Source organism: Musa acuminata, chromosome BXJ1-11 (genome assembly GCF_036884655.1).
Source record: "Musa acuminata AAA Group cultivar baxijiao chromosome BXJ1-11, Cavendish_Baxijiao_AAA, whole genome shotgun sequence".
Taxonomy (NCBI): domain Eukaryota; kingdom Viridiplantae; phylum Streptophyta; class Magnoliopsida; order Zingiberales; family Musaceae; genus Musa; species Musa acuminata.
This window is the reverse complement of record NC_088337.1, coordinates 29,727,606-29,747,623: the sequence shown is the minus strand read 5'-3', so window position 1 is coordinate 29,747,623 and position 20,018 is coordinate 29,727,606. Positions and strand designations below refer to the sequence as shown.

Sequence of the window (20,018 nt, the reverse complement as noted above, 5' to 3'; positions counted from 1 at the left end):
ATGAGACCTAGTATAGTGGTGGCTTCATACCTGGCCTTGTCCATAGATAGCTCTTTCCTATTAGGGCCCCTCACCATACCTAATACTAGATCAGCTTTGATATTATTTGTCATGACCCAACCGAATGAGATAAAATAATAAATGACTATTAACTTGTTGAACTTGAATTAGTTAAACTCAAGCTAACAATAGTACACTCATCAAGTCCTAATAAGTCAAATCTAAATCTTTGCTCACTTGCAATATGGGATTAAACAAGGTTATTACAGTCCAAGTCCCTATTAACTGTTGGACCCCATACCATTCCAAATGAGCAATATTTTGAACCAAGGCTGGCATATTATGGCCTGTCACTCTTGTCATAATGCAATATCTATGTATTCTACACCTATTTAAATTGTTTTTCAAAAAAAGCTGAAGTTGTACAACTTCAATCAACATATTTTATGCTACTGGTTTTCTAACACTTGAAATTTGGATAAGGCAGTATATGAGATTGAAGCCTTTTATAATGGTCATGCCCTTGATTTTGAGATAAGCATAGATGTCCAATATACAAGCTATATACAAGCTAAGAACAAGCTGACTTTTAGGTGTCAGAATTCTTATAATGCACTAACAAAATTAAATAAAAACATAACATGAATAAGTACATATAACAGTAAAATGAACATATTGTTTTACTAAAAAGTTCTTTCAGTAGGAAAACTAAAAATAAAACCCAACACAAAGAATGTGATTATTACCTCTCGATGACCTTCTCCTGATATTTGCAACAGAATTTTCCCATTAGGGCCAACAACAACAAATGTAGGCCAAGAATTCACTCCTAATTCTCTCCATAAGTACATATCACCATCATTAACAACCTTGAAGAAAGTATGAATTCAAAATAGAGCAAACAGGAAGCCATAATTACATAAGAACATAAATTCAGTTCTATGACAATTGACAAGTTATATTTTCTACAGTTCATGAATCGATAATGGTTCCATCATAGTGTATATCATGTATCAACGAAAGAAATATCATAATCATTTTATACTGTTCAATATCTTAGGCCCATCCATGTGCTTCCTCGTCATATGGATTAGTTTAACAACACAAAACAAGACTGGAAGATAATAAGCTTAATATAGTGTTGACAAATGTTCATTTGATTCATCTCCAATGAAATGAGACAAAAAGCCGAACATACTTAGATCATGATAAGACAACAAATTATTAGGTTGATGAATTCCTCAAATTCTAGAAGAAGTGAAAGATATGCTACCATCTAATGAATCAATCCATTAGATGGGTCATGTACTTGCGCCTCCACCTGTCTACTTTGACAATCAAATTGTACTCTCTATCTTATCTAAGGTCATCAAAGGGGTGCAAGTTGTGACAAGTTACATGACAGTGGCATGGATTCACTCAAATTTGAAGTGGATTCAACTCAGTTGAGCCTGGAGACCTCCATCATTTGCATCTCTCTTTCTTAATCGCTGTTGAACACCATTGTCTCAATAGTGCCAGCTACTTAATGCACTCGTGTCATTTACTATTCCTCTTAGTTATAATAGCTAATTATACCTTGTATTCTTATTACTCCTCCCATGCTAACTTCCATCGCTTTATTTTATTGTTTGTTATTATTGTCGGTGAACCTTTACGCCATGGCCGAGGTGTCAGCACGGCTTGGTTCAATCCCGGACGCGCAAGGTTGTCCGTGCGGATGCTCGGGTGGAAGAAGTGGGCATCGGGTTGGGTTGAGCTGCAGGCCTCGTCGCTTGCTTCTCCGTCGCCAGGCTCCTACACTCGGGTCGAGGTTCGGAGGGGGATTTCCCGACTCGATCTCTCTGAAGCTTAAGATAGAGTGGAATAAGAGGGAGTTGAGTGTTCAAAAGTCTCCCCTCATTGGTCAGAGTGTTGGCTTTTATACCTGCGATGGGGCAATCGATCGTACACGATCCTTTAATGGTCGTCGACTCCTCAAAAGGATGGCCTATACCCTGCAGACGAGCGTTGACCGACCCGTATGGGTCGACACCGTGCGGCGCCGTCCCGAGTTTTGCGGAACGACTCTGGGGTGTCCGGCGTCGCTCGGGTCGATGTCGTGCGGCGTCGTCCCGAGTTTTGCGGACTAACTCTGGGGTGTCTGACGTCGCTTGGGTCGGCGTCGTCCCGAGTTTTGCGGAACGGCTCCGGGGTGTCCGACACCGACCTGTATGGCGTCGAACAATACGGAGGTCGCGTGGCTGCCTTGTCCGGGTCTGAGGTGTTGCTCTGCGTCAGCCCGGAGGCCCTTTGTCTACTGCCACGTGGATGGTGCCAAAATGTGTCATATCAATTACCAACAGTCACTTGATCTTCATATATCCATTATTAAAATAAATGCAAATGTATATCATCCATTGCCCTGGATAATTTCTACATATAGGAGAAAGTTCTTCCTTTGACAGTAATTGAGTGTACCTAAGCATTATAACCTAATGAATAAAATAACTAACCATTATTTGTTAAGCAACAATACCCAATAGACTCAACAAACTCCAGTCGAAATTTGCCAAAGACTTCAATCCATTCTTGCATTGAACTTCATAGACATGTCTTCCTTCACGAGGATTTCTTCAGGATTTTGCCATGTTCATGTTGTTCATATGCCAATTTAAAACTGTTGACAACAACATGACACTACATCCTATGCCCATGCTATACCAATATGCTGTGGCACAATCAGCCAAGTGCAACACCCTAGCATGTGCATTCAATGTCCTAACCAATATCTCTCCCTTTATCATTTTCCAATGAAAGAGTTTTATTAATTAATAAATCATTTCATCATGCCTCCACTTTTTTCCACTTGTTGTTTGCATTAGAAGGTAATAAAACTAAGGTCTAACAAAAAAAATAGAAACCTAAAGAACCAAACTAATTACAAGTCCCATTACCTTGCAAATTGTTGGGAAGTTCACATGCTATCCTCCTCAACATTATTTCTTTAAAATATCACAGAGAAAAGTTTGAAAGTTAAAGTTTTCCCCCTCCAGTTTCACATTTTCACCACCTTATATTCCTCCTTACATGTTTCTATCAATCTTTTAATAAAAAGAAAGCAAAAGAAAGACTCACATAATTTGCAGGCAAATGATAATTATGAAAGACAAAAGGTCTCATAGGTGCAATCCAAGAAGAGAGGAAATAAAGTGATCTTTATCTTTGCTATGAACTTGTAGCTTGTTCATGGTTAGAACAATGCAAAAGGACAAAATTGTACTGATAGGTGAACAAAATACACTTCTAAACATTTCTTGTCTTAGGTTTTTATTGTTGGTGGCAAGCTACATATAAGAGTTGTCCTTGATTATTTCCTGTTCTCAATCTTTCCTGCAGCTGCAGTCATGCTTGAGAAGAGCATGATTCAGGATCCATTTCTAGTTTTAAAATTGTTACATGATATCTGCATTTCTTATTGCATACAGAATGTCTCTATTGAACAATATTTTTTTTCACACAATCAATAATTCAAGAAAGAGTAGAGTCACAAGTCACAACACTTATAAATGATATCCCTTGCTCGATCTATCTTCATGTTAAACTTACTGGGTGAGTGATGTTATAGCGCAAGACGGCATTTCGAATTGCTTCTAGATCCTTCTCATTATCGAACTTTGCAGAATGTACCCCAACAACTGTGAACTGTTCATAACATAAGCCATGTAGAAGATAATTAGGCTAAAACATCCTCCTGGATATCTAACAATTTATGATTAAAAAGAAAGGATCAATGTACCCACACAAGAATTAAAGTGCAATTTCATACATGGCCCTCCACTCACCAAATTTTTAAACAAACCCTGACAAAGTTTTCGAACTTCCATGAATACCCTTATAATATCATAGATAGATTTCAAAAGATAATGAAGGCAATGAACACCCTTCCAAGAATTCATAAAGCATGGGCATATGACAACATTGGCCATATATGAAGAATCTTGGAAGTTATAAGGGTAACCACGATATTTGCAACTTTGGAGAGGCACATATGCTATTTCACTTATCTTGAAGTGTACATATGAAATCAGCCATAAGAAAATTATATTCCCAATCTCTTAATACCATGACTTTGTTAATTAACCTCTGATAATCAAATTGATTGTCATTTGTCATGGTGAATATAAGGAACCATGCGCATTATTCAGAAAGTTTCGGAGTGGTCCAACAATCTAGTGTCGCAAATCCGAAGTCTGAAGCCTAGAGCATCCCGTGGTTTGGCTTTGCTTATTATGTTGCTTTTCTTTCTTTTGTTTCTTCTTTGGTTTTATTTTATTTTCGTTTTAGCTAGAACATATTTCATGTTCTCAATTAAAATCGTAGTGTTGCTGACTTCTTTCAAAAAAATGCTCAAATTGGTTCTACTGTATATAGGCCCTCAAAGTTTGAAAGAGAACTTTAACTTCCTCAATGACATTATACAGCTAAACATGAAGCACAACCAAATTGCATCATATGATTTCATATTTCACCCTACAACACCAGACTCCAGATTCCATGGTATTTACCAAAGATGAAGTAGATGGAGATAGTTATCTACGACAACATAACAGATAATGCATATGGATGTTAGGCACAATTTTTCTCTTCAGAAGGGAATGATGATATCTCTTAAACTCATCAACTTTGACTTTAGTTCTCTTCAGATCTCAATTTCCCTTTCTTCTATGACTACAACCACTAGAAAACATTTTTTCCATACCTATATTCATATGCAATCCTAGTTTCTTGGCATTAACAACATGGTAATTCAGATAGAGATGAGGAAGAATGCATATAAGAATATCACAGTTTGATATTACAAGGAGAGAACGAGAAACAGATACCAAGATTCTCAAGAGTTCTGAGGCAAACCTAGTTACACTAATTTAAACCAAATTGATAAAAAATAAAGCAAACATAGAACTTACAGGCTTATCACCATACTTCCTTTCAAGATATTCCAAATCTGGCAGAACATGCATGCAGTTAATGCAACAATATGTCCAAAAATCCAGCAGGACCACCCTTCCTTTCAAGTTCTGAGCACAAGTAATGCAATATGAAAGAGTTACTAAATAACAGAATGTGGCACATTTCTTTGGAAAGGTCAATTTTAGAAAATTAGTAAATAATGAACTTGTACATAAATCTGAGAGATTGTAAACTAGTTTACATTTGTAAAACTATCAACTGACAATTAAGAGCAAGCAAATTTGTGCAAACCAAAGGCTCAATCTAGTTAAATTTGTAAACTTAATAACTGAGATTTAGCAGAAAGAAATTGTGTTTAAAGCAGGGTCTGCCGTACCGCCCGGTACGGGTGGTACATACCGGTCCGACAGGTTTTCGGTACGCGGACCGACTGTTACCGTTCCGAGGTACTGTATCACTGTAGCAGTGCTACAGTGTACCACTCGGTATACCGTACCGTACCGGTACCGAGCCCAGGTCGAAATACCGGTATGGTACGATATTGCGAACCTTGGTTTAAAGCATGGAAACTTAACCATAAAATATGTTTCCTTCATTGGAACATTGGACACTGATTTTTTTAGCCTACAAAATTCAATTTCAATCTGGTTACTTTCTGTTTCCAGTGTATTAGATACAGTTCCATAACTTTGGTTCTTAAAGTTAGATGTTGATATGGCTGCCAAAAGGAAAGGAGGCCATAATGGCCATAAGTTTCTTCTCCTTTTCCACTTAAAATTGTCGGAACACTGATCACTAATTGGATGTCTGAGATTCCATGGTGTTAGCTGCCTTAGGATCACATCTGCTTTCCAGAATCAAACTAGACCAACAGTCCAGGCTCCAGATATGAAAGTTGAAAGAAACATCACATTCAAATTAATTTTCCTCAAATACTATGTGCCGGTTGTTTAAGTTACTCCTCAAAGTTGAAAGAAACATCATGCTCAAACAACCTGGCTATCTGACAATTTTTCCTCAAGCAGTGACAGAATATAAGCAATGATATAATATTGAATAGTCAAAAACAACAAATAACACAAATACTAGGATGTGCAAACTGCGAATTAATCAAAGCTTCTTGTGCTTTACCAGATCAATGCAGGTAAAGAATTTATGTTAGAAGTTAGAACTATATGATTAAACAATTTGGCATATAGGAACCTTATAGAAAAGGAGTTAAAATTATTGAAAGCAATGATTAGAAAGACAGAACAAGATCTATTTAAAGAAAGCTAAGCGAGCAGTTGAAAAAATACAGGGACAAAAAGTACTGCACAACAAACTTTAAATGGAAATCAAGGAAGAATGATTATGACTTCCAAGGTGGTATATGGCAAAGATTAAAATCTCAATCCAGTACCAATATCAGTCGGTGTGTCTGATACCTATAATGATTGGCCTACAAAGTGCCAATACAGGTCAGCAACAACTGGTAAAATCAAGACCAAAGAGAGAAGAGGGGAGGAGGCAAAAGAAGATGAGATGACATGTTTACCGAATGAGAAGAAGGAAGTGCTGACACAAGGAGGTGGTCACAGCACAAGGAGGCAGTGGCAACACATATTTGAAGGGGTAAACGGAGGTGGTGGTGACACAAGGTGGGGACCACAAGAACCATGTTACTGCAGGGAGGAGAAGAAGAAGGTAGAGGAGGAGAGAAAGAGAGGACAGCTAGTACAATTCTCAGGAATAGAGACTTAATAAAATAAAAAAAGGGGGCCCATGTACTGAGTTAGTGATAAGCTTAGCATAAGTATAGCTCAATACTGGTTAGCTTACTGCCTAATAAGTTAGTATAATACAAGGTTCACCATACCACAACGTACCGCTCGATACGAGCAGTATATACCGATCCGATAGGGGATTGGTACAAGTGGTACATCGGTATGCCCTCATGTACCATATATTAGTATGCTCGGTACAGCTCAGCACGTACCATACTGACAATTGGTCGGTACACCGGTATGGACTGGTAAGACGAACTATGGTATAATGCATGGTTTTTAATTTCACCAGACCTGGTATATACTAAGTAATATTTACTGGCCTAAGCATGAACCAAGATGTGCACTAGGCTGTTCACCTAGTCCGATCCATTGTCTTTAGGACAGCGGGCTTAGGGTTATAGTGGTTAAAGGAAAGGGATAGGGACAGTCTTTCTCCTTGCAATTGTAGCTCACATCACTGCCTGTCCGTCATTGTCAGATGTGTCAGTATGCCAACATGGACCAAATTCATACTGGTCCAACCATGAATCGGTACAGGTCCAATACACGATATTTAGAACCATGGAATAATGAGCTTAAAATTTCACCCGGCCGACATACCAGTTCCAGCTCAAACACAATGGGTGGAATTACCTTGTCCACATACCAATGCCATCTCAGACCAGTATATGCAAGTTTGTACCAACCAATATGGTTAAAATGAAAAACCAAGGTATAAGAATAAACACTTGTAAAGGAGAACTATCAATGAAGCTAAAATACGCTATGTCCACAAAGAATTAGTGGTACAAGTGTTGATCAAAAAGGGCCTAAGATAATGTCAAAAGAGTTTAATGAACCGAAAAAAGAGAAATTTTGAAGTCATAGTTGTTCACCCTCAACAAAGCTGGAAAATACAGCCAAGACCAAAATAATGTCGAACAAAGGAACAATCTGGAAAATACAGCTTTCAAATTTAGTTACTAAGAGAGAAGCTAAATATGTCAGAAAAAATAGCAATAATGGGATGAAATTTGATGTAAAAATTAATTAATTCAAGAACTAAAATTTCAAGATAAAAGGATTATTCAGAAAATGAGAATAGATCAATTGTTTTGGATTATGGAGATGCAAGTCAGAGTAGAAATGGGTTAAACAGTCCCTAGTAATGACTTTAAAAATAACATTTATTGGGAGAGCATCCATACTTGAAGGAACTAGTATAAAGGAGAAGTTGTTAGAAGGAAGTATTCAATTACCCTGCGAAACTGAAGTGGAGCTGTGTTCAGCCAGTCAAGCTTAGATGGAAACTCGGGCACGTTTGAAGCAGAACCCCTAAAAAAGGGAAGATGCAGCAGTAAGATGTCAATTATAGTTTGCAAAGATAAATCCAGCTACACCAAAATGGCTAAGATCACATACCTAGCTTCCAAATCAGACAAGTAACTTTTCATCTGTTGTATTCTCGATGATCGTGATTTTCCTGTAAAGCAGCACTGAGCCTTATACCTCACTTGAGGAAATCATGCACGTGATATCTAAATAATTGATGGAACAAAAACAGAAACTAAAAAAGTAAAAAACAAAGAAATATATGATTTAAAAAATATGTATAGAGAGTAAAATATCACCCCTTTATATTTCATATAGAATTATTCTAACCTTAAACAAATAGTGTTTGAGATCAATGAAAATGTAAACAAATCCCTTACCGAAACTAAGTCGTTGCCTTCTTAAAATTTAATTACAGGGCATGCACTTGCTGAAGGTGAATGACAAGTCTAATTCCATCGTAGTTACTGTTTTAATACTTATTGGTACATCAAGCCTTGATATGAGTGGGTAATAAAATGAAAATCTACACTTCATGATTTGATGCCAAAAGAAGATCCATGGTATATAAAACATATCAAGTTATATTCTGATAGGCTAGAGACAACTTATACCTGTAACCTACTAAAAGGAAAGAGTCACCAAAGAAACTCCTTGCATGTGAAATGAGTTTGTGACAACTTATTCACTATATCAGTTATACCTGTAACCTACTAAAAGGAAAGAGTTACCGAAGAAACTCCTTGCATGTGAAATGAGTTTGTACAAAGGGGACAGGACGCAAAACAATATACAGGGATTTACTTCCTAAATGCACAAAGTTAAAAGCAATTTCTTCATATAGAATTAAATCCGAAAGAACTGACTATAAAATCATTTTGAGCTAAAATATTTTAAAAAAATTGCATGAACTAGAAGCAGAGAGTCACTATGAAATATACAAATACCAGAAAATTTTCCAAACTTAAAACAGCCTCCTCACCATTTACAGATTAATTTAACATAATCAGAAAACTAATTTTGTTGAATAAAAAACCCAACTTCATAGAATGCATCAATACATGCTCAACTTACATATTTAAGATAAAAGAAAAGTAAAAAACAATACGAAACTGCATCAAGAATTGAGAAAAAATAGGTAAGAGCAAAATGACCTTGTTGCCACGTATGGCCATACCTTCAGTCTTCCCAGAAATTGGTTGATTTGCCCTTGTAAACAAGTTCATCAAACCTTTCAGAGATACATATTGCATTGCCTGAGAGAGGGATTAAAAACCAAAAAAGATACTTTCAAGGTTACATATTAAGGGTAGTCGGAGGAAACTTACATGCTGGCAGACAGTACAAACATTACCAATGAAGGGCCAAGGAAAGTGTTTTACAGTTGATATGAATAATGATGCATATGTCTCTCCTAAAAGTCTGTACTTCTATGGACATGAATTTAAAATATGTAAGCACAGCAAAAAAAAAAAAATCTAATGCCATCATAGGAGAGCAGTGACAACACAACAACTTTTACTTTCACACCAGGAACCCAACCCGAGGAATCAAGAAAGAAACCTGTCTGCATGGTGTCCAATGGCATACAATGATGTGAGAGATTTAATAAATGATTAATTCCTTCTGCCATCAATAATCAATTATTTCCAATTTTATATTGTCATGCAGATAAACTGAACCAGCCAGCAATGGTGCTGAAGGACTTTATCAAGCCTTTGGACATAGTTAATATGTCAGTTAGAAACTAATGGGACCCAAAACTTATTTTTGCAAATCGAGCAATCAGACTTGTTTCCTCCCTTATTGCAAGAAGCAAGCAGAGATGGATACCCGTGAGGATGTGGGTGCAAGTAATGGTTTAAAAATAAAGAGGTAGGAGTGCCTGGGAAGGGTCTATGGATACATATCCAAATTATACATATGTTACATCTTTTTATAGAAAACTGATAATATATCTGTTATTGAATACTGAACTTTTTTAAAGACAACTTTTAAAGTTTGAAATTAAAGTTGTATCATTAAATTTATCCTAATAATGATTTCTTTTTACTATCTCCTCTTTTGTTCCTTTCTTTTTTCTTATCCTATCTTTTCTTTTCTTTCTCTTCTCTTCTCCTCTTTTCCTGTTCTTTTCTTCTTTCACTATCTTCTCCTCTAACTTTCTTTTCTTATTTTCTTCCTTTCTCCTCTTTCTCTCATCACTAGTAGTTCACCAGGATGCTATAATTTAAAAGTTGAACTAAAAAGTTCAATTGACAGAATTCATTCCATCCTCTCAGGATCTAAGGTGATAGAAACCGGATGACCTTTTATCCATCTCTCTTGCTCATTCCTGACATGGTAGAGCCAGTCATACAGATTAGAAAGGATAATCTTAACCAATTTATAGGACTATTAAGTTATCAATATTTTATATGAGTAATTGTGAATCACATGCTTATAAATTTTTATCACTTTGTTGAATTCAGAAAGAATCATAGAGAAAGTTTTACCAAGTTGCACAATTAAAGAACCATACATTCTAGCTAGCAAAATCTAGAATAAAATAATTTTAGGAGTTACTGATACTTGGATCTAAGAACACAAATAAAATGAATGTGAGTGGAACGAGTTCTGGGATCAATTTAGTTTTTATCATGAAAACCTTTTGGGTGATCTTGACATCTAGAAAGGAGAATCCAATGAGAAAGATCTTTGTCTATGATGATTTCATACTGAAAATGAATTCTGTTAAATGTTTCATTTATTTTTTTCACCACTCTTAAGAAGAAAATCTAGAAAGGAGACTCCAATAGAAAAGATTTTTGTTAACTTTAAACAGAGAAGTTGTCATGCAAATATTTTAGGAGCCAATGTTTTGCAGTAAGACATCTGGCATTCTCAATTTATAAACATTTTTGCCCGTACTAAAGTCATATTATTTTAGTGACAATCTTATAACTTATAAGTTTAGCATCATTTTTTTGACTTAAATATTGTTCTCACTCAAAAAGGAACAATAGAAAACACAAATGTACTCTGAAGTCTGGCCTGCTATGCACATTTATACAGCTACTTGCATATCTTGATTCTTCTTTTATGCTTCTTTAGTTCTTTAACTTTGTAAAAGCCCAAGAAGAAGAATGCCACAGTGTGGTTAGCCTAGGTATTCACAAACTAATCTATATCTATCATGTGTTCATATTCTTTAGTGTGTTTCCACTCCTCCAATGTTGACTTTTGTTCATTCTAGCTAGTTCCTTGGCAAACCATGAGTTCATAGCACAGAAATGAGAAGTGATACAACCCACTGTGTAATAAATATTTTTTTATTATCATATTTAATCACTTTTACCTTCCAATTGGCCACAGTAAATAAAAGACATGAAACAGCAACTCCCAAACTTCCATATCTTAGGATCTCACGACGAGAACCCTGCAACCTGTAAACAGGTTTCTGACACATTAGCAGTCCATTAGAACAAATAAAAAAGCTTAAGAGATTGCATTGCAATAAGCACAAAGCTGCATACATTGGTAAGTGCAGAAATAGATAAATTTAGCTTCTTAAATAAAAAAGTTCCACAAATAGGCATAATAGGAGCAGAATGCTAGAACTCGTTATCCAAAAGAAAAACTACAAACCGCTACTTCAGGTCAATTGATCAACTAGTCCAAAAGTGCTGCAAACTCTGACTCTCTCAGGGTCTAAAGAACACATGGAAACACTAGAAGAATGTGCTATCAGAAACTAACTAAAGAACTCATTCTGAAAAATGGACCAGCAATGGTGTGATTGTGTTTGCATGGGGAACCTAGTATAGGTTGTCGAGGAACATGTAACAGAGATTGTCTATACACAACTTGGACCTGAGACCTCACAAATCCAAACAGAATTTGAGTTGGGATGTCCGAGCTGTACTCTTCTTGGTTTCCATATATTATTAATCTTGTTAAAGCTCATTACCCACCTCACGATGACATGTGCTAGGTTAATTTAGAGTTAATCATGTATTAAAGTAGTAATTGTCAAATTATTTAATAATTAAACCAAGATATGCATAATAAAACATTAATTTTCTTTTGACTTGTACTGACTGTAATAATTCCCAAGTGAACTGGCTTTTTAGCCCAACCATGCCAAAATCAGCCTAAACTAAGCAACTGCTAAAGATTTTACACTTGTATGTTCCTCTTTGACATCATCAGCAACAACAACAATCCCTAAGGTCCAATTATCTGGGATTGATCAAATAGATCCTTGCCCGCCACTGTTCACTATTGATGACAAGGTCATGGGTTAACCTAAGAAACATCTTCTTCTTTGCCAAATCTTTAAGGTTTTCCTCTACATATATTTTTCTCTTGTTTTTTGTTTTAATTGGATAACTCTGATAACAACAAGTCATAATGTCCCATTTATGTGGGGTCAACATGGATCAATTGCTGCCATTGAGCTTTGTAAAAAGCAATGGGGGCACACCCGGTACGCAAGGTTCCTATCATGACTTAACATTTGGTCGGAACTCTATCCCCGAATCATAGTCACATCTCCAATTCCCAGAAAACTCTTACCCTACATCAAAACTTGTACTAATTGCAGTTTCATTCTTCATAAAACAGGTAGTGATTCTCACAATGATTAGCACTGATTATAAACAAAATGTTTATTCTGCATGACAATCTAATATGACATTTCCTCATAAAAAAATTTGAATCTTCGTTAACAATGATTTATTCCCACAACTCGGGCAGGCCAACACAACATCAAATCAACTTAAGCATTGTTTGGTACCTAGGCAAACCAATTAAAACCAACATCATAATAAACCAGAGTCTGACCTGGACTAGAAAACATCAAGCCAACTCAAAGTCAGATTGGACCTAATAAAGAATTTGAGAACAAGTTGAGGGGTCCAAACCAATCTAGTGTTGTAGACTTGTACATATATAAACTCTCTTTAAAGTTCAAACCAAGGTTCGCAATACCGTACCGTACCGGAGTTTCGACCTGGACTCGGTACCGGTATGGTACGGTATACCGCTCTGTCACAACCTTAGCTGGTTTTGCCTAAGGCGTGCGGCACCCTCGCGCGTCCGTCCGCAAAGGTCAGCCTCCCCGAAGCCTCCCATTGTCCCTTAGAACCAACAAAAGAGAGAACGGGTTAAAGAGAACGCCTCGATCGGGATCCACAAGCAAACATGTCCGAAATACACTTCATAGACAATGCAAATTACAAACAGACTTTACAAGCTCTGAATAGTTGCACAACAAAGGATAAAATGGTCCATTACAGACCGAAAAGCTCTCGCACGTGTCCACATGACACAACCTTTATTTACAAGCCTAAAGAGGCCACCAACCCAACTAACATGGGACTATTTAGCCTTCGGCCGCCCCTCTACCTGCTGTACAAAGTATAAACGTGCCTAAAGACAACGGACAGACATAAGCATTACATCCAGCATCTTGTTTAGAAGTTTGTCCGTTACATTCTCCCCCACTTATCCCTTCGACGTCCTCGTCGAAGCCTTTGTGAACATTGCAACCCTTCGCCTTTGCTGAGTCTTCAATCTTCTGCTCCAGCTGCAATGCGCCTCCTGGCTCCCAGCTGCTCTCCGCTGCTGTTTCTGAGTAGTCGAACCTTTGATCCGCCATGCTGCTTCAACTCGCCAATGACTCTGACTCTGGTGTGGGGTTGGCTGAGTTGTGTTGATCCTTGTCGATTCTTGCGGATCCACCAAATGAAGGAAAAGACCATCTTTTCTACGCCAGTCTCTCAAAATTTCCACATGCTGCTTGAACTGGGTGGATGCTTGTTGGAGCTTTAACGAGCATCGCCTCGCAAACTTCTGAAGTTTTGGGTCCTTCCTCCACAAAATCTGCTCATTGACTCTTCTTTCAGTTAGTTGTCACATCCAAGTAGATTCGCATCACTTCCGCTTTCGATTGACATTTCGTTGGGAAATGAAGCGGACGATCTACTCTCAGTAGCACTGATCACCGTTGGTGAGGATTTGACAACTATTGTCTTCCATTATCTTCGAAGGGTCTTTGAACTTGTGCAGAGCTCCTCTGCTGGATAGATAAGAGAACTGGGGTACTCGGTTTCGCCCATTCTCTTAAGAGTTGAAAAGGCAAAGGTTACTTTGACTTCGCCCGCCTCCTCGAGGTTGTACTTCTTGCATCGAGCTGGTTACTAGACTTCGCCTGCTCTTTGCTCACACTTCTGAAGCACTTGAAGTGTTTGCACTCCTTGCGTTGAGTTGGCTACTGTGATTCACCTTCTCAATGCCATCGAACTTCTGGAATGCGGGAAGTTTTCACCCCAACTTGGAGTAATTCTCTGATAGATGAGGTCGCCTTTGGGATTGTACCGTCTTCTCCATCAACCCTGCCGCCTACTCCACTGAGTAGCAAAGGTACAGCACCGCGTACTGCCTGCTTCGTTCCTTGGTCGTGCACTCTTGCATGACCCGAAGTCCTTCACTTACGGCTATCTTGATGAGAAACTTGTTGACACCGGTCTTACGAAGTTTCTTGGCCTCTGCCCTTCAGCCTTGTCTCGGTACTTGGAGATTGCCTCTGCATGCTCCACCTCCTCGGCCCCTTTCACGACCAAGCGCTCTCCCTCCATGAGAGCAAGGGATCAATGACTTGCACGGAAGTCCCGCCTCTGCGGTACCATGGCGCTGGCAGGCCCATGGCCCTACTATCCGTCGCCTCGCCTCTGTATCCCTTTTCTGCATGATCAGTAGAAATGTCTCTGTGGCACTCCTCTGAGTCCACCTCCATTCTGACTGATGCTTGATTTTGGGTAGCTAAGTCCCTCTGGACTCATCGTCGCTTCCTCGCCCCTTTCGACCCCCTGCTTCAACACCTCTGTGTTCTCCAAGCAGTCCGTTTGGTCGATGGAAAGACAGACTGCAACTCCCATGCATGGCCTCTGCCATCACGTTGTAGAGTTTGCACCGATTCTGTTCTCCTTAGCTTCCTTGGTAGCAACGTTCGCTTACTCGACCTTGTCCTCTGACTTGTCGGGCTCCCTTAAGCGAATATGAGCTCTGGAGTAGTCCAACTCTCCAGCTGCTTCGATCATACTTCTGTATGATCAAGTCCCTCCCATGGAACTCACTGGTACTTGCATTCGAACTTTTCCCTTTGTGGAACACAGCCCCCATATGCTGATGACCAAGGTTTTCATCCGATGCAAAATTCGGTGCACGCCCGGAAGACCCGCCTTTGCGGTACCATGGCCTTCACTCCTTGAATCCATAGCCCTTCTTGTCGTCGTGTTGTTCACCAAAGCGGAGCTCCCAGTAGCTCCCGATCATATCTCCATATGATCTCATCCCTCACGGGACACTGTCGTGTGTGTCGCATTGCCACGAACTGTTCCACCACGATCCGCTGCACCATGTCGCCTCCTGGTGACATCTCCATTGCATTCTGATCCTTGTGGAATAAACTCGAATTGTGAACCCTCCATGTGTGGCCTCTGCCAATACATCGCAGGGTCTCCTCCACCTTCGAATTTGTTCGCTCCTTTGGCAATCGACCTTCATCCACCCACTCTTGGGTCACACCTAGATGAAGCACCGCTCTAGGACAGTCCGTCGCCTAGTAGCTCCCGAAGTCCACCGACTTCACTATAGTTTGTGTACCATTGTCTGGATCCTGAGCCTCTGCCCCTACCAGCACAATCTCCACTGCGCACTGCTTCCTTCATGGCAACTTGAATGGCAACACTGTGGCATATTCTTCAAGAGTACCCGCCTCTGCGTCCTCTTGCCCCGTGCTAAGGCCTCCTGAACCCAACTTCGCCTCCGCAAATTGAGTCGCCTTAGTTCCTCCATCAAATGCTCCTCCGAGATAAGGTGCATGTGCCCAGAAGCTCCCTTCGTCTTTGGCACCATGCAAGATGAGTCCGCTCCGTCAGAATGAAGGACCCATGGAACAACATGATCCTACCCTTGCCTCTGCAAGAGTTCATGTCTTTGACCTCTGTCTAAGGAAAGCACTGTGCTTCTGCTCCATGTTCCAACTTCTCTGCTGGCTCCCTTCATGCGGCTTGGGTACTTCGCCAAGTTACACCCAAGTTGCTCCGCTCCTCGTTTTTGCATTGAGTCGATGGTGGCCCTCGCGCCCTCCATTCCACGGGTCAACCCTCCCTTGAGTCCGATCTCCATATCGACTCTAAGTGTGCCTTCATTTAAGTTGATTCGGGTCGCTCCCCCACTTGATCTCGCAATGCATCCACCAATGCATTCTCTCAAGCGAGATCATGCGACAACTCCTCGCCGCTTGCTCAGTCCATCGAGCTTCATAAAGTTGTTGTTTGTGAGGTACTCCTCCTCAACATGTGAAGTCCGTCTCACATGATTCTCCCTCTGGAGTGCCGAGACTTATCCCTCCTAGATTACTGTCTCGTTGGAGCAACATCTCTCTTCGTTTCGGAGACCCCCATCCCCTTGGACTACTCCGATCTGCTGAACAAACTGTGCATTGTTCTGCCTCTTGCAAACGCACTTGCTAGATTGCGCCTCCACGTCAATACAGCCACCGCCGCACCCCTCAAGGCCTAGCAACATGCTAAACTCGTTGCACACTTCAGCCTCCTCCGGACGTATCCTTCACATGACGAAGAGAAAGTTTCAATGCTCCATGGCGCCGAGTCTCGGTCGCCTTGGGATGGCCACGAACATTCCATCGTCCGCATACAAGCCCATGCATGAGTACCAAATTCTTCGAGTTAGCAATTCCCCTCACCTCTGTGAGCTTTGCATAACTCTTTTAGTCGTTGAACAACTCATTCCACCTTGGATGGTCTCATTCTTGCCAAGCGCCTCGCTTGCCTAGAGCACCATCAAGTATAATTGTCAACGTTGAGCCGTAGCTCAAACTCAGCCATCCCAACCTTTGTGCGCTCCGCATTCTTTCAAGCTTGCCTGTTCTCGTGGTGCCTCTTGCGCGAAGGGTTGGCCATTCCTCAAAATGCCAATGTTAGATGCCCGCTCCTCTGAGCGACTCTTTTCCCTACATCTCCATGCCCGTTTTCCCTCAAACGGTCGCGCGTGTGCTGACTGCCCTCAACGCAGCCCCGCTAGGTCCCCCACGTTTGCATGTCAAGTGTTTCTATGAGTGCTTGTCCCGCTCTGATACCATATTGTCACAACCTTAGCTGGTTTTGCCTAAGGCGTGCGGCACCCTCGCGCGTCCGTCCGCAAAGGTCAGCCTCCCCGAAGCCTCCCATTGTCCCTTAGGACCAACAAAAGAGAGAACGGGTTAAAGAGAACACCTCAATCGGGATCCACAAGCAAACATGTCCGAAATACACTTCATAGACAATGCAAATTACAAACAGACTTTACAAGCTCTGAATAGTTGCACAACAAAGGGTAAAATGGTCCATTACAGACCGAAAAGCTCTCGCACGTGTCCACATGACACAACCTTTATTTACAAGCCTAAAGAGGCCACCAACCCAACTAACATGGGACTATTTAGCCTTCGGCCGCCCCTCTACCTGCTGTACAAAGTATAAACGTGCCTAAAGACAACGGACAGACATAAGCATTACATCCAACATCTTGTTTAGAAGTTTGTCCGTTACAGCTCGGTACACCCAGGTGTACCAAGCGGTATATTCAGGCGTGCCGAGCACTGTAGTAGTGCTACAGTACTGATACAGTGTCGGAACGGTAACATATGGTCCGCGTACCGGAAGTCTGGCGGACCGGTACATACCGCCCGTACCGGGTGGTACGGACCGGTACTGCAAACCATGGTTCAAACAACCTACCATCCATTTAGAAGTGACTCCCCTGACGAATGTTCTCAATTCGAGGAAGAAAATAATACCTCCCGAGCTATCAACCAGATAATTAAACTACTAAATAATGATAAAACATATCACTAACATCATGCACAATTAATGGAATATATCTACATGTAACCATAGATAATAGAAGCAAAATGTTCAATAAAATTAATTTTTTCTAAGTCAGTGATAGGACTGACCTTACCCTCCAAGAAAATTAGTTTTCTCACTTATAAATTTCACATCCTGAACAGCACTACTGTTTACTTCTTCAGTAAGAACATCCATAGTGGTCCCACTTTGAGACCCAATTTGATGGGTTTCTTGCCTCTTATCATCTGCAACCAGTTCTCATCATTAGCACTCAATGGGAAAGGTAGCATAAGATAGTCCACTCTGATTAAAGAAATGTCATCCCAATGTTACAGTCTCATAACAGTTTAGCTGTCCAAAATCAGAAGGAACTGCTGAGATGAAAAGATAGTAACTATTAAAGTTAGAAGTTACTGGTAAAGGTCTATCAAGCTAAAAAGCAGTTGAATAAAGAGGTCCATTACAGTCTGCAAATTACTCTTAACAATCTAACACCAATAAATCTCTCAACTTTAGCCTACTGCTCAGCTTACTACATCTTTCTTATGAAAACAAACTAGTGTAACTCAACTCAACTACTTACTATGATTAATAGAGTGACGACCATATAGAACATCATCAATTGAAACACTTCCAATCTCCTTTCTGATGAGTGATGGACCAGCCTGCTGCAAAATATCTTCAGATAATGTAGTGGTTACAGCAATGCATCTGCAAGTAGTGAGGATTGTCTATAATTAGCATAATATTTCAAAACTACGGAACTTTTAGAGCTGATAATTCTACAAAAAGAGGACATGAGAATGATACTTGCAATTAAGACATAATAATTGTAAGGCAACACATTTTCTGTCTTTATAACTAACTTCATCGAACACAATACACTAGCCAAAATGCTTAAACTAAAGTTACAGTAGTACACCCATCAGATCCTTATAAGTCAATCTTAGTCTTGCCCACTTCCGAAGTGGGACAAATCAAAATTGTTACAATCTCTCCAACTCAAGGGCTTAATGTTCTCGTCAAGGTCCAGTATAGCCCAGATCAAACCCTAGCATAGTGCATATGAGTTATAGTTCAGTGGTGGCTCCACGCCATGATGAGTCCTCTGACTCTATCCACAAATAACCCTTTCCTACTCAAGCCCCTCATCATGCCCTAATACCAGGTCAGCTTTGATACCATTTGTCACGACCCGAACCTAACGGGCTACTTGGACTGTCAACTTCGTTGAACCCAAACTACTAACCAAAATGCTTAAGTTGAAGTTAACAGTAGTAACACCCATCAGACCCATAAAAGTCAATCTTAATCTTATCCACTTCTAATGTGAGACTAATCAGGGGTGTTACGAGTACTGGATGAGAAAAAAGAACACAAAAAAAGTTGATATCAAAAGTAAATAGACTATTATATATGTATATGTAGATAGAACTATAGAGTATCGTTTTATAGTCTGCTAATGTAAAATATTTTAGATGATCATTATTCATACACTGAAAGATAACTCAATCTAAACCTCATTAATGAAGAAATCAACACAACCCACTAAAGACGAATATTCTGTATACTGTTTTTTGATAATGTAAGAAAATTGGATTTTTAATTAAGGTCCAATTTTCTATTAATTGTGATGTCCAAGAAGAAATTGATGGACAAATATGATTGCACCTGATATTTATTTAGCGAATAAAAGAAATTATTAATCCAAACTGTACCTCATTTGTGCAGCTTTTGCAGCCTGAACTCCAGCAAGAGCATCTTCAATTACAATACACTGAAAAAAAATTTGCAGTCAGAAAACTATATCATACTTCTAGGAAATGGGATTTCATGTAGTAGCTGCAAAATTGCAAACAAGAAATTAACAAAAAAAATCCCTGATTCTGGATGTAAATAAGAATTCAAAGTAATTATTTGAAATGTCAGCACAGCAAAAATCAGATAAATCAGAGAATAAATTAATAAAGTAATATTTTAATAAACAAGAAGTATTTTGAGTCTTGCACATAAAAAAAGAAAGCTATAAATGTGAAAAATTCTTTACTCGTCGAATGATGATGGAATATAATTTGGTGTACAAGAAACC

At 39.5% G+C, this 20,018-nt stretch overlaps 1 protein-coding gene across 3 annotated transcripts in view; it reads right to left on the bottom strand.

The window, feature by feature from the left end:
* The window catches only part of LOC135597575 (protein SUPPRESSOR OF QUENCHING 1, chloroplastic-like), a 33,073-nt gene that overhangs the window by 11,240 nt on the left and 1,815 nt on the right, over positions 1–20,018 (bottom strand). For 2 of the 3 annotated variants that reach the window (XM_065090714.1, XM_065090712.1), the window contains exons 6-15: positions 19,648–19,706; positions 18,513–18,640; positions 18,042–18,174; positions 11,371–11,458; positions 9,211–9,289; positions 8,124–8,184; positions 7,961–8,036; positions 4,950–5,060; positions 3,589–3,684; positions 747–869 (exon numbers count right to left, since the gene is read on the bottom strand). In XM_065090714.1, the coding sequence (XP_064946786.1) occupies positions 747–869; positions 3,589–3,684; positions 4,950–5,060; positions 7,961–8,036; positions 8,124–8,184; positions 9,211–9,289; positions 11,371–11,458; positions 18,042–18,174; positions 18,513–18,640; positions 19,648–19,706 (954 nt within the window). The remainder of the gene's footprint in view (positions 1–746; positions 870–3,588; positions 3,685–4,949; positions 5,061–7,960; positions 8,037–8,123; positions 8,185–9,210; positions 9,290–11,370; positions 11,459–18,041; positions 18,175–18,512; positions 18,641–19,647; positions 19,707–20,018) is intronic. The other variant, XM_065090713.1, reaches the window with a different exon arrangement.